At 41.4% G+C, this 16,808-nt stretch overlaps 1 protein-coding gene across 1 annotated transcript in view; it reads left to right on the top strand.

Annotated features, from left to right (window-relative positions):
- The window catches only part of LOC140715471 (G protein-coupled receptor kinase 5-like), a 301,765-nt gene extending 285,292 nt beyond the window's left edge, over nucleotides 1-16,473 (top strand). Inside the window, exons 13-16 of the mRNA XM_073027715.1 lie at nucleotides 2,286-2,423; nucleotides 3,983-4,120; nucleotides 6,524-6,655; nucleotides 15,233-16,473. Coding sequence (XP_072883816.1) covers nucleotides 2,286-2,423; nucleotides 3,983-4,120; nucleotides 6,524-6,655; nucleotides 15,233-15,334 — 510 coding nt within the window. The 3' untranslated portion in view covers nucleotides 15,335-16,473. The remainder of the gene's footprint in view (nucleotides 1-2,285; nucleotides 2,424-3,982; nucleotides 4,121-6,523; nucleotides 6,656-15,232) is intronic.
- The last annotated feature ends 335 nt before the right edge of the window (nucleotides 16,474-16,808 follow it).

Genomic DNA, 16,808 nt, shown 5'->3' with positions numbered 1-16,808 from the left:
TGCATATGTTCTCCAAGATCCCTTTGATTACTCTAGAACTCAGGAATGTAGCCTTGGTATAGGAGCTTAATCATGAAAAACTATGATGAAGAAGAATGTCTTCTCTCATGTGGTTACATAGTTTGTGCATCATGCCTTAGAGGGATGGTGCAAAGATCACTAAACTGGTTCCAAAGATGGCAGATTTAAAGTTTAAGCAGATTAGACCTGCATTCTTTGGAGTTCAGAAAAAATAGATGAAATCTCATTGAAAATTACAAACTTCTTGCAAGGTCTTCACCAGGTTGGTTGCAATGAAAATCTTTCCCCGACTGATGAATCTGGAACCATGAGTTGTAGAATAAGAGGTAGACCTTTTAGAACTGAGGTGAGAAGAAATTCCTTTAAACTGACGATGGTGAATCTTTGGAATTACTATGGGGAATTAAGGAGATTGATACTGAGTTCTTTTGATGTAGAGATTTCTGGATATTAAAGCTATCAAAGGGCATGGGAACTGTGCAGGAAATGGGTGTTGAGTTAGATCAGCCACAGTCTTGTGAAGTGGCAGAGCAGGTTCCAAGTCTCAGGTAAATTTTTGCTCCCGTTTCATACATCCTGTTTCTATGTTTGGATGCCTCCATGCCAGAGGTTGTGGGTGTTATCATTGGATATGACGAGGTTACTCGGAAATCAGGCAAGGAGTTAGAATTGGGCCGAAGATTGAATCATTCATGGTCAGGCTTCAGAGGACAAATGACCTCCTGTTGCTCTAGTTTTGACCCAAGACCTCTGCATCAATTGGAATTTAAGCTGAAGAATCTTTGCATTAGGTGCACTATCATATTTTTCAGAATAATCTAGCAATACTGACTTTCAGACTGAAAACTGGTAATTAATAGGCAAAGGGATCTTTGAGCAACTGGCAAAATACAGTTATCCATAGTCACCCACACCACCCAATTTACTAATGCTCCTGTGCAAAAGTCCTGTGCATATGTATAGCTAGGGTGCCCGAGACTTTTGTAGTAATCTTATGCATTGCCACCACAAAAAGAACAAATTTCATGATGTGTGTGAGTGATGATAAACCTGATTCTGATACGGGTCTTTATTGGGGACTGAGAGTAGGAAGGGGGCAGGGAGTGGGGAATCATGGTTGGGAGAGGGGAGGGAGCAGGAAGCACCAGAGAGACATTCTGTAGTGATCAATAAACCAACTGTTTATAATCAAATGACTTTGCCTGGTACCTCAGGGCTCGGTGTGTCTGCACCCACTTCAACACCGCACCTGACACTCCTTCTCTGCCGCCTGTCCCACACCCCTCCACCCTCACCATTCCCAATATCCGTTGCTCCTGTCAGATTTACAAACTCCACTTCACATTGACAAATACAGTACTGTGCAAAAGTCTTAGACACCATAGCTATATGCTGGTGCCTGAGACTTTTACACAGTAGTGTACTTACATGGAAATCGAAAACATCAGTGTGTTACACTGTTTACTCAATGATCACTGAAGGATAATTTGAACTGTTTAAAAAATAAGTATTTAGAGGTTTAGAAGTAGCTAATGAAAATCAGCTCTTTCTTCCCACTTGTATAGATCCCACTTCATAAAAGACAGAACAAATTGTAAATGGGAACTGGCATGAACTGTGACAACAAAACATAAACAGGAAAAACTGAAGGAATAACATTTTCATCCATTAACATGACATAATTAGAATTCTACATTACAGAGAACTTTGCTTGTTGCAATTACCCTGATCTCAGGAAGGAGATACAGAAGCCTGAAGGCACACACTCAATGATTCAGGAACAGCTCCTTCCCCTTTGCCATCTGATTGCTGAGTGGACAATGAACCCATGAACACTACCTCACTACTTTTTTTCTCTCTCTTTTTGCACTACTTACTTAATTTAACTTTTTCAAATATGTACATATTTACTGTAATTTACAGTTTTTATGTATTGTAATGTACTGCTGCTGCATAGCAACAAAGTTCAGGACATATGCTAGTGATATTAAACCTGATTCTGATTCTAATTCAGTACATTATGCCAAAGCTAACTGTTCCTTCAATGTGTCAAAACTCTCGTGTGTGTAGTAGGAACTAATGTGAGATGATTCACACAAATGTGTGCCACTCATTTTACATTTTTGGAAGAATTTAGTGTTTGATTATAAATGACAGGTACACAACTGTGAATATGTTAATATTTTTCTTCTGTGTGAAAAACTGGTAGTTATAGATTCAGTGAAGCTGTGCAGATGTAAGATCACTGATTGTTTCCTCAATAGTTGCTAACCAAAGACCCCAAGCAAAGACTAGGCTGTACAGGAGGTGGTGCTTCAGATGTGAAGAAAAATCCATTCTTCAGGAATATCAACTTCAAACGATTAGAAGCGGGCATCATGGAGCCTCCATTTGTACCTGATGTAAGTAGCGATGCGTTGCTTGAAGGGTTATTTACAAATGCATTGAACAAGGTGCCTCAGATTTTGCTGGTGAACGTACAGACCACTGGCATTTACCAAATCAAAGATTTCCCAGGGCATTTCACTGCACGCTAGATCTCAGTGATTCCTGAACTCCCAGTACCTGCCCAGGCACTAGGTTGCGCATATTTGGCGGCACGGTAGTGTAATGGTCAGTGTAACGCTATTACAGCTCCAGCGACCTGTGTTCAATTCTGCCGCAGTCTGTAAGGGATATGTGACCGCACATTCCAAAGGCACACAGGTTAGTAGGTTATTGGTCACAAGGACGTAATTGGACGGCCACTAAATGCCAGAGGGCCAGAGGGCCTAATGCTGTGCTGTATATCTAAAACATAAATAACATTGGAAAGGGAACTGTTGTTCAAAGCAAACTATTTTAAAATTAGCATTATGTTTTTAACTCTTTATAAGTGCTTTTGCTTCTTTGTAAGTGCTTTTAGTTAATTAATTTTAAAACTTCTACAGTTTATTAGATACTTAAACACTGCCAAAGGTTTGACAGCTGTTTAGCTTTTCTCTCAGAGGTATTTCCAGGATGGTACTGTTTTCTATTTAACAGACATAACATGCCGGAATCATATTTCAGCTCAACCCTGTATTCATTTCCTCTTTAGCCTTCATTATGGATCATTATTTAGTACAGCCCCATCATTTTCAGCATATACATGAGCTCAGTCAGTGCAGTTTCATTAACAGTAATCCAAACAACACCTCATAAAACCACAAGATTTCCAAACTGGATTGCTATCATGCCCACTGATGTAATGCCTCATTCAGTGCAATTTAGTACGCAGAGAAGTTTTCTTCTAGTATAAGGGGAAACTATTAGAAGCCAAACGCAGCTGCTTTGGGGAATTGTGCTATGGCCATTCTGAAAGGGAAGTGATTAAGTATTTACATTCATAAATCATAACTTGTTGGCTTTTTTACAGAGCACAATGCAATATTGTTCTTAAATCCTCCCTCCATTTGGATCCTATCGTGCAAAGAAATCTACCCTTCAGACTGCCTTCAGCTATATAAAGGTTTTAGCAGAACATGCCACAGACCATTGTTTTAAATTATACATTCATTGGCTGCAACACTGTGGAATCCAGCAATTTCTCTTTTCCTTCACTGAAAATATATTGCTATACTTCAGCATTAATCTTGGCGAAAATAGGAACAGCTTCTTCCCCTCTGCCATCAGATTTGTGAATGGACATTGAACCTGTGAACACTACCTCACTACTTTTTTCTCTTTCTTTTTGCACTATTTATTTAATTTAACTTTTTTAATATTTATATATACTTACTGTAAATTTTAGTTTTTTTATTTTGTGGTTGCAGCTTACAACAAATTTCACGACATAGTCCAGTGACATTAAACCTGATTCTGACTTTAAAAAAACATCGAAAGTGCTTCTTCTGTTTGCAAACACATTGAAGTCTGACATTGATTCTCTATTTTGTGGCAACGATGGCAGATCTGATGATATTTGTTATTCTTCCAACAGCCACGAGCTGTCTACTGCAAAGATGTGCTGGATATTGAACAGTTCTCCACTGTGAAGGGGGTGAACCTCGATCAGACAGATGACGATTTCTATTCAAAGTTTGCGACTGGCTGTGTTTCTATTCCCTGGCAAAATGAGGTGAGCTGAAGACCATTTCCTTTTGAATTTGGATGCATTGAAAGAAAGATTGTATCCCTCATGTTAGCTTGCTATTTAACACATATGACAGCTTTTCTTTCATCATGTTAGTTACTCACAGGTGCAGTGTTATGAAGATAAATGTAAAGCCCGTAATAGCCTCTATTCAGAATAAAATATAGAATCAACCACCCTGTCTAAAAAAACTATACTGTAAAAGCCAGTTGATTAAGGCTGACTTACTTACTGCCCATTACGCTGCTGGTGTTAAGGGCAGCAATGAAGTTCCTCCATCTCCGTTTGTATAAAAGGATTCTTCATTGCTGTTTCCATAACAACTGTTTTTTGACCAGTCAGCGGTGTTAGACCTGAGCCAAACCCTCAAAGCTGGAGGACTGGTGGACCACCTTTACCCTTTGACCTGTTTGGCATGGGTGACCCTACCAAGAGCCAAAGCATAAAGCCCTGACTGCAGCCAACATAGCTCTCCGGGTCATTGAGGCACACAAGCCTCCGAGCCCAGCGACAAGGTTGTGGTCCTCCTGGAAATGATTAAAGCTGAAACATGGTTGAATTCTGCACCTGGGTGTGTAGCGATCATGACATTAGACTCATAGTACACAGTTACAGGATCTTCGCTCCAGTCTGTCCATCCCAACCAGGATTCCCACCTAACCTAGTCCCGTTTGGCCCACTTGGCCCATACCCCTCAAAAGCTTTTCTATCCGTGTATCTGTCTAAGTACCTTTTGTGTTCACGTACCAGTTCTGGCCGTGGATTCCATCATTAGAGATTAATTAAGTGGCCACCATCTTCTGCTGTTGCCAATGGTGATCATTTACACATGTACTGCAGAGACATTTATGTTTGTGTATAAAAGTAAACTCTAGGTCAGAGGTTCCCAACTTGGGGACACAGACCCCTCAGTTAGTAGTAGGGGTCCATGGCATAAAGGTGCTGTAGATGCTCAAACGCACGTTCCCTTTCTGAGGCTTGGTTATAACATGATTGATGGATTAGGGAACATGATTTTGTTTGATGTGGCCGCACTGGTTAAAGCTCAATCACCGTTGGGAAAACCGGTTTAGATCTGTACTTTGAAGGCTGTTATGCTATTTTGTGTAAGGTTTCTCAAGAACATAACTATTGCTTCACAGCAGAACAACCTGTCCTCATTTAGGCAGAAATAAACCGTAAATGATCTTTGACACATCAAACTCCAGAAGGTTTATCCATTTACTTAACTCCTCAGTTAATGATAAGCACTACTGTGCACTCGGAGTCAACCCTTCTTCCTGGTCGTAGCAATAAAGGCACCTCACTACAGAAACTATCCACTCACCCAGCTTGTCAATCACCTCCGGGACCATCTGTGAAAGAGTCTGAGATTTCCACATGGAAATCGCAGTTTTCACAATACTGGAATCAACGCTGACATCCTGGCAGAGAAGGAGTGCCAGGGGCTGGGGGTGGCATGGGTCAGACACACCCAGTCCTGAGACACCAGGCAAGGTCATTTGATTCCAAACAATTGGTTTATTAATCATTACATTTCCCACTCCCTCCTCTCTCAGCTTCCCTTTTCCCTACCATGATTCCCCTCTCCCTGCTCCCTTCCCACCCTCCGTCCATAATAGAGACCCATATCAGAATCAGGTTTATCATCACTCATGTTTGCTGAGAAATTTGTGTTGTCCTTTGTGATGAATGCTACCTTCTTAATTCACTGCCTTTTGAAGATGGTGGTGAGGCCAGTGCCCATGATGACTCTGGCTGAGATAACAACCCTCGACAGCTTTTTCTGACCCTGCACATTGGTCTCTCCATACCAGACGGTGATGCAACCAGTCAAAATGCTCTCCATGGTACATCTGTAGAAATTTGTTATAGTCTTTCATGAAATACCCTATCTTCTCAAACTCCTAATGAAATATAGCCATTGTCATGTCTTCTTGTGACTATTAATATGTTGGGCCCAGGATAGATCCTCTGAGATGTTAGGCCCAGGATAGATCCTCTGAGATGTTAGGCCCAGGACAGATCCTCTGAGATGTTGGGCCCAGGACAAATCCTTTGAGATGTTAGGCCCAGGATAGATCCTCTGAGATGTTAGGCCCAGGATAGATCCTCTGAGATGTTAGGCCCAGGATAGATTCTCTGAGATGTTAGGCCCAGGATAGATCCTCTGAGATGTTGACACCCAGGAAACTGAAGCTGATATATATTTTTCATTTTTATTGGCTGACTTGTGTCAAGGATTGTTAATGAGAATGTGGACGGCGAACAACAAGTACACTGATTAGTTTGTTGACATAGATTTAGCAATTTGAATAAAGTTTTTGAAGATTTACTGTTAAGATTTATTGTTCAGTTAGTTATATTTCTTTCTTCTGTTCCCTGCAGATGATAGAAACTGAATGTTTTAAGGAACTGAATGTATTTGGTCCAAATGGAAGTCTACCTCAGGACCTCGATAGGAGTTATCTGCCTGAACCACCCAAACGAAGTCTACTTCAAAGACTGTTCCGGCGGCAGGTGAGAGACTCAACCCAGTGAAGTTCCTCAGCTGTTGCTTCCATCTGCTTCAGATTGCCTACCAGAATTTTGATGCTGGTGATTTGTAGTAACCTAAGGGAATTAAAATTCCTTAAGACCATAAACTGTTGGGTCCCTTCATCTTTATCAGGAAGTTAATAGCTAATATTGGTTTAATTACAACAGTCAGATTAATGAGTAAATGAGAGGGCAGAAACCATAATGGAGCCCCGTTAGTGCCATCTTGTGGTAACGCCTCAGGAAATGTTTAATAGACCTACACTGCCCTCTAATTGCAGCATCCATAGATGAAAATTAACACCGTGTGCTTCAATGTACAATTCATTTTTGATCAAAGTTTATTTTGCAACAGATTAGTTTGTGGACTGTGTGATTTGTATAATTAACATTCCGTGGTAAAGCAATAATTTAGTAGTGAAGAGCTAAAGGCACTGACGTGGTTCCTTTGATATTGGTTTATTATTGTCACGTGTACCAGAATACAGAGTAAAGCTCGTCTTACATATTGTTTATGTACAACAAATCAGGTGGTACATGGCATAGTGGTTAGCACAACTCTTTACAGTACCAGCAATCCAGGTTCAATTCCCGGCACTGCCTGTAAGGTGTTCATATGATCCTCCCATAACCACATAGGTTTCCTCCGATTTCTTTGGTTTCCTCCCACAGTCCAAAGACGTACTGGTTGGGAGGTTAATTGGCCATTGTAAGTTGCCCTGTGATTCAGCTAGGTTGCTGGGTGGCATGGCTCGAAGGGCCAGAAGGACCTATTCCACGGTGTATTTCAATCAATCAATCAATAGAATCATTACTCATCGCATTGATCTAGAATAAGGTAAAGCAATAACAATGCAAAACAAAGTGTAAAAGCTATTGTAAAAGTACAGTACAGGTAAACAAGATCATAACGAAAAGACTGTAAGGCTAAGAGTCCATCTACTTGTGCAAAGAGGTCCATTCAAGAGTCTGATACAGTGGATAGAAGCCTGGTGGTACGTGCTTTCAGATGTTTTAATCTTCTGTCCGATGGGAAGCGAGAGAGGAGAGAATGCCCGGGTTGGCTGGGTCTTTGATTATGCTTGCTGCTTTACTGAGGCAGCGACAGGTATGGACGGAGTTCACAGAGGGGAGACTGGTTCCTCTGATGTGCAGTGCTATGTCCACAGCCCTCTGCACTTTCTTACAGAGCAATTGGCCATTCAGACAGAATCCTTTCTGTGGTGCACAGATAAACATTAGTAAGAATCAATGCGGGCATGGCAGATCTTCTTTAGTTTATCTGAACTTCTAATCTAAAACTTAAGTAGTTTTTTTCCATTTAAAATATAAAGTTAACTGGGTAAAGATATGACAACTTCCTTTCTCTGCATTATCAAGTGACAATTTGTCCGATTTAAGCTCTGGGCCAGGTTTTAAAAGATTGAGGTATTGGGGCCAGAGGCAAGGTGTGGGCTGGTGTTCAGCTCCCTGCTTCACAAGGTTTACTCATCTCTGTCCTGAACTGAACCTATGGCCTGCAACTAACAGGCTCCTGGATCAGCTGCAGTGATGACTGGCTCTGTGGTAGTGGACCCACTTTCATGAACTTCAGTTCTAAATATGATTTGCTTACTTTTATTGTTTGCATGATTTTTTTCTGCACATTGGATGTTTGTTAATCTTCTTTTTAATGGGTTCTATTGGGTTTCTTGTTTTGTGGCTGCCTGTAAGGAGATGAACCTCAAGGTCATATTTTGTATATATACTTTGACAATAAATGTACTTTGAACAATACTAAGGTTGGAGTTTGGTGTGAACTTCTGGCCAAGGTGGCACCGATCTGCGGTCTTTGTTAAGGTTGAGGCTTGGACCTAGTTGTTCTTTTGGTTTGTAGGGTTAGCCTTGGGGACAGAGAGGGGAGTTAGGGTTCACCTTAGGGTTTAGGAACAGGGATTTTGGAGAATTAGAGGTTAAGCCAGAGTCTAGACATGGCGTTCGAAGGCCAGCATGAGATAAAGGGCATCTGTGGACAGATGAGGGGACAGTAGACCAGCGAAGATAAACGCTTGAGGCCCTCCCCCACCCCAGGTCAGCAAGTTATTGGCATGTTCCGGGGTTGTAGTTCTGTGTGGGGATGAGCAATAGTGACCCCCTACATCTGTGAGTCAGCACGACTGGAATTGGAGGCCCAGTGTTTGGGGTCCTGGTCATTGGAATATCTGGCATCCAAAGCCTGAAATGTGCCCAGAGTCATCGTTTAGTGTCACGGATGAGTCTTGGGTCGACACCGAAGATCGAAGCTTTATTTGAAATCCGGAAGTTGAAGCGCAAAGGCCAGAGCCCTGAAGTCGAAGGCCCAATTACTGTGAGTCTGGAGGCCGATGACAATCTATCCTGGGCTTGGAAGGCTGTCAGTGTGTGTGAGTGGGCAGCTGGGAGGGAGGAAAGTGTTTTCTTTTGCTGTTGTTGTTGTTCTCTACAGATCGTGGGCATGCAGTGTTGGTGCTGGAACGTGTGGTGACGCTCATGGTCCTTTGGTTGTGTTGGTTGTTATCTCAAAAGAACACATTTCACTATATGTTTTGGTCTATGTGTGATAAATGAATCTGAATCTGAAATTGGGTACTGAAAAATGAAGGGATATAGAACAACACAGTAAGTTAGTCTCTGATAAATCTCATAAAAGTGTAGCAGTGTTTTGAAGCACTCAGTAGTCTCCTCCCTAAACATACTCCAACTAACTGCCATCATTCCAAAAAGCAATTTATCAGACATGTTAGATTTGCAACTAAAATTGAGATATGTACTTTGGGTGGGGTGGCTGGAATGTGGTTGTGAGACAAATTAGCCTAGGTATGTTGCATAGCATGAAGGGTTTGAAGAACTGATGGGGGGTTTTCTGCCCTTATCATAAAATAACAATGGTTTTTGTCTGATCATGCAAATTGTGTCTTTATCCCTTAAGATGACGAGCTCTGTTGATCAGGGTCAACCATAGATGTGAGTCCTAGCTGTCTAGATACACAAGCCTGGGCAGTGCAATATAGAGACCAGGCTGTTGCCCATGTAGGAAGCTTCCCCTCTCCGTGCATCTGATGAACCCAAAGGGACAGCAGAGACCGATACAGCTTGACACCAGCAGCATCGCAGGAGTTACCAGTCAGCATTGAACTCAACGTAGGACTGCATTAGGGACTCCAGCTCTTGATTTTTCTCTCAAGATTTACTCCTGAAGCCTTCCCTGAGTGAGGCAGCAGAAGTTTGAGATCAGAGTTTTCCTTCTCCCAGATGAGCTGCCAACCATAGCTGAAGAGTCCCACCTGCCCGAAGTGACGGGTTTTAAGGCGGCAGTGACCCACCTTTGCCCCTTCTTCCATCAGTAAAAAAGGTTCCGCTGGACTTAATGGCTAGGCCACATGTGAAGGCCAGGAGGTGGACTTGGTTGTGGAAGCTATTTGAGGCGCATGGCATTGGAAGCAATTAATAGATAATGGGAGCTCATCCCCACTCCCACTCCCAGCTTAAGAAGATCAACATCAACTCTCATCAACTTCCAATCAGGATGGCATCTGTGTACAACGCTCCTTCAGTTGACATCTTCTGGATAGATCATGAAACCATGCATTTCACTTTCTTTATAACTTTTATGTTTTCATCTTGAATGTGACTCTGGAACTGTTTGAGCCTTTGATTTGCAGTTTGGAGATCGTTTGGGGATTCCAGGAGGCAGAGGGAGAGTGCATGAACCTCCTGGCAAGAGGGCTGAGAGCCGATGTTTGACCCCATTTAACCGATTAAAGCTTCCTTTGTTTGCTGATTAAAGCGACGAGGGAGATTGAAACATTGAGGCAAATGCAGAAGGTGAGCGCCAACCGCCTGCCTTTTGATCACTGGTGGGAATCGCTCTCCTGCCAGAGAGGGGAGACTGCCTTTTGATCGCTGGTGGGATCGCGCTCCTGCCAGAGAGGAGAGACTGCCTTTTGATCGCTGGTGGGAATCGCTCTCCTGCCAGAGAGGGGAGACTGCCTTTTGATCATTGAGGGAATTGCACTCTACAGAAAGGGAAAGGCCTGTTGCTGAGCCCGGAGAATGTTACCCAGGTTTTCTATGTTTTGGATATGGATTATGGACATTTCTTTCAGATTTATTGTTTTTATATTCTGAGTTTTTCACCCAATCATTCTCATTTTATTATGTATGGGGGAGGGGATTTGGGGATCGATTATGCACGTTCCATCTTTGTCCATTTTGGGGTTGATGAGCATGCTACTGGTTCTTCCTTTCTTGTGTGTGTGGCCATCTGGAGAAGAAGAATTTCAGAGTTGCATACTTTGATAATAAATGCACCCTTGAATCTCACAAATGTAGTTAAGGTTATTATTGTGGCCAGCCATGGGATGTTATAATTTTACTAAATGCAAATACACACATAAAGGAGGCATCTGTAAATACACCATGAGAACATATGTAAAACAGTAATGAAACAAATAAATTTATTCCAAGTATGATTATGTATTTGTCTGGAACAGATTCAAGCTGCAACAAATCTTGTGGACATTTATTTTTCTATTGAGAAACAGAACAGAATTGGCCTTTCTGGCTCTTTGAACTGTGCCACCCAGCAAACCCCCGGTTTAATCCTAGCCTAGTCACAGGACAATTTACAATGACCAATTAATCTATCAACTGGTACGTCTTTGGACAGTGGGAGGAAACCAGATCACCCAGAAAAAAATCCATGCAGTCATGGGAAGAATGTACAAACTCCTTCCAGGACAGCAGCAGGAATTGAACCCAGGTCGCTGGTACTTAAACCACTACGCTACATGTTAGTCTGTGATGTACAGGACATTGTGGTGTTGGATTTGAGCTTCAGCTGTTGGCCATCTGCTTTATTCTGAACAGCAGAACACAAGAAATAGGAGCAGGAGTGGGCCATCCGGCCCATCGAGCCTGCCCCACCATTCAATAAGATCATGGCTGATCTGTCCATAAACTCAGTTCCATCTACCTACCTTTTCCCCCTAACCTTTAATTCCCCTACTATGTAAAAATCTATCTAACTGTACCTTAAATATATTTAGTGAAGAAGCCTCAACTGCTTCCCCAGGCAAGAGTTCTACAGATTCACCTCTCTCTGGGCCTAACAGTTTCTCCTCATCTGTCCTAAATCTTCTCCCCTGAAGCTTGAGGTAATATCCTCTAGTTCTAGTCTCACCCACCAATGGAAACAACTTTCCTACTTCTATCTTATCAGCAGAACATTTTGTTCCTGAGTAAAAGTAATTCATAGGATTTTGTGTTAGAACTGTACAAGATGTTGGTCAGACCATCATGGGAGTATTCTGTTTGCCCATCTCATTTTACCAAAAAGGGTGCAGGAAAGATTCATAATGATATTACTGGGACTGGAGGTGTAAGGAGGGTCTTGATAGGCTGAGGATCTTCCCCCCCCCCCCCCCCCCCCGGAGCGTAGGTGTTTGACTTCATAAAATCATGGAGAACATAAATAAAATGAAGGTTCACAGATATTTAATCCCAGGGTAGAAGGGTGTATATATGTATAGCTAAGGTGCCCAAGACTTTTGCACAATACTGTAGCAATTTTATGTATTGCACTGTACTGGTGCCACCCAAAAAAACTAATTACATGACATATATTAGTGATAATAAACCTGGTTCTGATATGGGTCTCTGTTGTGGACAAAGGATGGGAAAGGGTCAGGGAGAGGAGAGGGAAGCACCAGAGAGACATTCTGTAATCATCAATAAACCAATTGTGTGGAATCAAATGACCTTGCCTGGTGCCTCATGGCTGGGTGTCTGCACCCCACCCTTGGCACTTCTTTGCCATCTGTCCCACACACCTGCAGTGCTCCACTCATCATCCTTTGCTCCCGCCAGATTTACAAACTTGCTCTCCACTCCATATTGACAAACACAGTGCTGTGCAACAAAAAAGAGATATATATATATCTTTGGCAGGATTGGAATTAAAAACAGTTTAAAAACTGTTTGCTCTCAGCACGGTGTGTGTCCAACGGCCACACAAGTCCACGTGACTGATCCTAGTTAGAAAATGTTTGGCAATGGTCTCCTGTCCCAATTAAGCAGTGTGGTGTCCCAAATAAACAAAAGGAATCCCAGTTATTTTCTCGATTAGTTTTTTTTGTTAACAGTTGTCCCAAATAAGCAGCTGCCCAATTAACCAGAATCTACAGCATAAGAAAACTAGATAGTGAACCAAAGACGACAATGTTTGAACATCGCGTTAAAAAGGCTTGAGAGCCTTTGGCCTGAGCAATTAGTATGGCTGACAGGTATCAATGAAACACATGTGACATAACTGAAAAAGCTTTATGAAGGCAGGGTGCAGAACAAAATGGACTCTCAACCACAGGGAACAAAATTTGCAAATTTAGATATGGTGTTTCAGGAACTGAACCATTTCAAAAGAACAAATATAATTTGTTTAGCGGTAAGCAAAGTTTTCAATGAACCATAGTTTTGAAAGTGAATCCAGTGGGATATACACTCAGTGGCCACTTTACCAGGTATGCCTGCTCATTAATGCAAATATCTAATCAGTCAATCATCTGGCAGCAACTCAGTGCATAAAAACATGCAGATATGGTCAAGACATTCATTTGTTCAAACCAAATGTCGGAATTGCAAAGAAATGTGAACCAAGTGATTTTGAACGTGAAATGAATGTTGGTGCCAGATGGAGTGGTTTGAATATCTCAGAAAATGTTGATTTCATAGGATTTTCATGCACAACAGTCTCTAGAGTTTACAGAAAATGGTGCAAACAACAAAAAATCCAGTCAGTCAGAGGAGAATAGCCAAACTGGTTCAAACTGACAGGAAGGCGACAGTAACTCAAATAACCACACCTTACAATAATGGTGTGTAGAAGAGCACCAAGTTTCATAATGACTATGGCCCAATTCATACATAATAACTTTGACCCAACATGCTGTTTTTTGAATTATATTTGAGTTCAAGTTGGAAGCAGTCTGCTGCCTGTTTGAACAACACAGACCATGATGCACTTCATTGTGAGAACATTCTAGAACAGTGAGGTTTTAAAAGGTCAAAAACTATTTAATGGTGCTGCAGGGTTTTGTATTAAACAGAGGTTCCCTTCTACAACTTTCCTATGTATTGTTGTACTACTTTTGTCGATGCTGAACCAGGGAAGTCTGGCACTTCTTAACAGCAGAGAAGTGAGTGCCACTTTTTAAGGAAGTCTGATCTTTCAAATGGCAATTCCTCAAAAAGGCAGCACCTCCATCACCCAGAAGATGCTGTCTACTCATTGCTGCCATCAAGGAGAACGTTCAGGATCCTGAAGATACACACTCAACGTTTGGGGAATAACATCCTCCCCACTGCCATCAGATTTCTGAATGGACAACAAACCCATTATCTCTACCGCACTACTTCTTTGTCTTTTTCTTTTTCTCTTTTTTCCCCCCACTACTTGTTTAATTTATTTATTATACAGTATTGTGCAGAAGCCTTAGGCAACCTGGATAGATAGATAGATAGTTTCAGATGGTATGGCCTCCACAGAGCCCTGATCTCAACATAGAGGCTGTCTGGAGAGACAACAGCAAGTGAGAGAGTCAAAGTCTGCAGAACTGTGATAAATTCTCCAAGATACTTGCAGCAGCATCACAGCCGTGTTGCATCACTTAATTGGCATCCACAAGAAAAACAAATTAAATACAAGTTTTACAGGAAATAGCATAAATCATACAAATAAACATGAAATTCACTTTAGTGCAAAGTGATCACGGTTGTCATAGTGTCGCTGAACTCTAGTGGTTAACGCTGTGCTTTAAGTTCGAAGTACATTTATTATCAAAGTATGCATACATTATACAATCTTGAGATTCATCTCTTAACAGGCAACTACGAAACAAAGGAACTCCAAAAAAACCCCATCATGCAGGGGGGGGGGGGGGGGGAGAAAAACCAAAAACAATAAATGCAAGAACAGATGTTTCAAGAACAAATGACTGAAGTGCAGTAACTTACCAAACCAGGCCACGGTGCAACAGAATATTTGCCCCAAAAAGGTTCCATTTTACCTTCCAAAATTTAGCCGCATTTCTCCAGTACGAGATTACTGTCAAAATTATGCATTGTTGTGTATTACTGATATTCTACATGCATTTGTTGTTTTGTGTGTGCAAGGAATGGACCTCAAGCTATGGTGTCACTTGGGGGGGGGGGTGGGGGGGGGGTTGGTGCGGTGTACCAGTGCCCAAGCTGGAGTCGGAGTTGTGATGGTGTGTTTTGGACACTTCTACTGCGTGACTGTGATACCATTTGTGCTTGCTTTCTTGTGTTTTCTTTGTGCTGTGTGTGACTGTTGGTTCTGTGTTTTGCCCCTTGACTCCAGAGTAACACTGTTTTGTTTGACTGTATTCATGAGTATTCACCTATGGTTGAACGATAATTAAACTTGAATTGATTAGAAATTGAAAAATATTTAATTGTGTTCTTCAATCAAAAATGATGTTTGTTTCCTGCTGTGGTAGTCATCTGCTGTGGTCTCTTTTGCAGAATCATCATAATCATTCAAACAGCACTACAAGTGTGAAGGCCCATTCCAATCATCATGTGGATTATCACCAAGCTAATTCAAACTCTGGAGGAAACAGCTAGTCTCAGCTCATCGTTCGTATGGTGAATCTTGGTATTCTTCAGTTTTCCCCATTTTGCTGGAACTCTTTAGCAGGAACGCGCCAGTTCCTGGTAGGGTAACCATTCCACATGACAGAGCTGCTCCGTTTCCTTTGCTCGAGCTGCCCCACTTCCTCTCAGGTCTGTCTTGGAGGCTGGGATCATGACGTTTGAAACAAGATGGCGTCTCCTTAGAGTATCGCAATAGCAAATCAATGAAAATGGCTACTTGCACGTATTTAAGAAAATAGCATTTACTAGAACTGTATTTTGTCTTTATTAAAAAAAGGTTTTGTAAATTTCTCTATAACTGTCTTGGTTTACATTTTGTACATTTGTATTTAAAGCAAGTCAGAATCAGGATGTAAATTTTCAGTCCAGCAGCTACAAAGCCATGTGCTGATTCCACAATGAACATCTTACCTATTTTTTATGAATTGTGATTTAAGACTTCCTCCGCATTTAACAGTGAAAGAGAACTTCTTAACTCTGCAATAGAACATTTTTTCATATCTTTTGCCATATCTGCAATCATTTTATATTTTTGTAGTTTGTTATAGCTTGGAATTTTATTAAATATCCCTCTTTCATTTGTATTGTTTTTTCATTTTATTTTTATTTAACAAGTGCATCTTTCCTATAATTTATATGTAAGTGACATTTTAATCTGAGTGAATGTATTCTAGATTTCTTTTTAAAAGAACTTTTCTTAGCACATATTCTTTATTGAGGATGTTTTTCCAATGTGAAAATACTCAATTGAGGGGGAAAATCATTAGGTTTACTTTGCCATGTTTAACAGTACATTTGGTTGAACCCTTACACCACTTAAACATATCATTAACGTTGGGATTATTGAGATGAACACCAGGTGTTCCCAGTTAGGTGTGATCTGATTGAAACACCTCAGTTAAATGCAAATAGGAATGTTCAAAGGTTCAAAGGCTAATTTATTATGAAAGTAATGCATGCAGTATACAACTCTGAGATTCATCTTCTCCAGATAGTCATGAAACAAAGAAACCCATGGAAGTCAGTTCAAAGAGAAACAGCAAACCTACCCCCTGCACAAAAAAAAAGGCATCTTTTGATCATCAATTCCCCCCCCCCCCCCCCACCACCACACAGAAGAAAAACAATGAGAAAGAATGTGTTGCTAGTTAGGTGAATGAAGCATCTTCCATTGTGTTGAATGCAAATAGGAATGGATGGCAGCTTCTGCTCTGGAATATTAGCATAATGTGTCATGTTGTTGAAGCACTTGGGTAATTGGCTGTTATTTCCTATTTGCTCTGCATGCCTCATCTCAGGCATTTCGCAGAGGCAAAGCTGAAGTGGAACCAAGGCCGTTTCTTTTGAGGGAAAAAGATAAGTGAGCTAATCTTCTCAGACTGCCTATAGATTGTGTCCTAGACATGGGCTCAGGTTGCTAGATTGGGCTGCTTAAAGTAGATGA

Source organism: Hemitrygon akajei, chromosome 23, assembly GCF_048418815.1.
Source record: "Hemitrygon akajei chromosome 23, sHemAka1.3, whole genome shotgun sequence".
NCBI classification, from domain to species: Eukaryota; Metazoa; Chordata; class Chondrichthyes; order Myliobatiformes; family Dasyatidae; genus Hemitrygon; species Hemitrygon akajei.
Note: the sequence above shows the minus strand (reverse complement) of the source record. Positions and strands in the feature narration are given on the sequence as shown.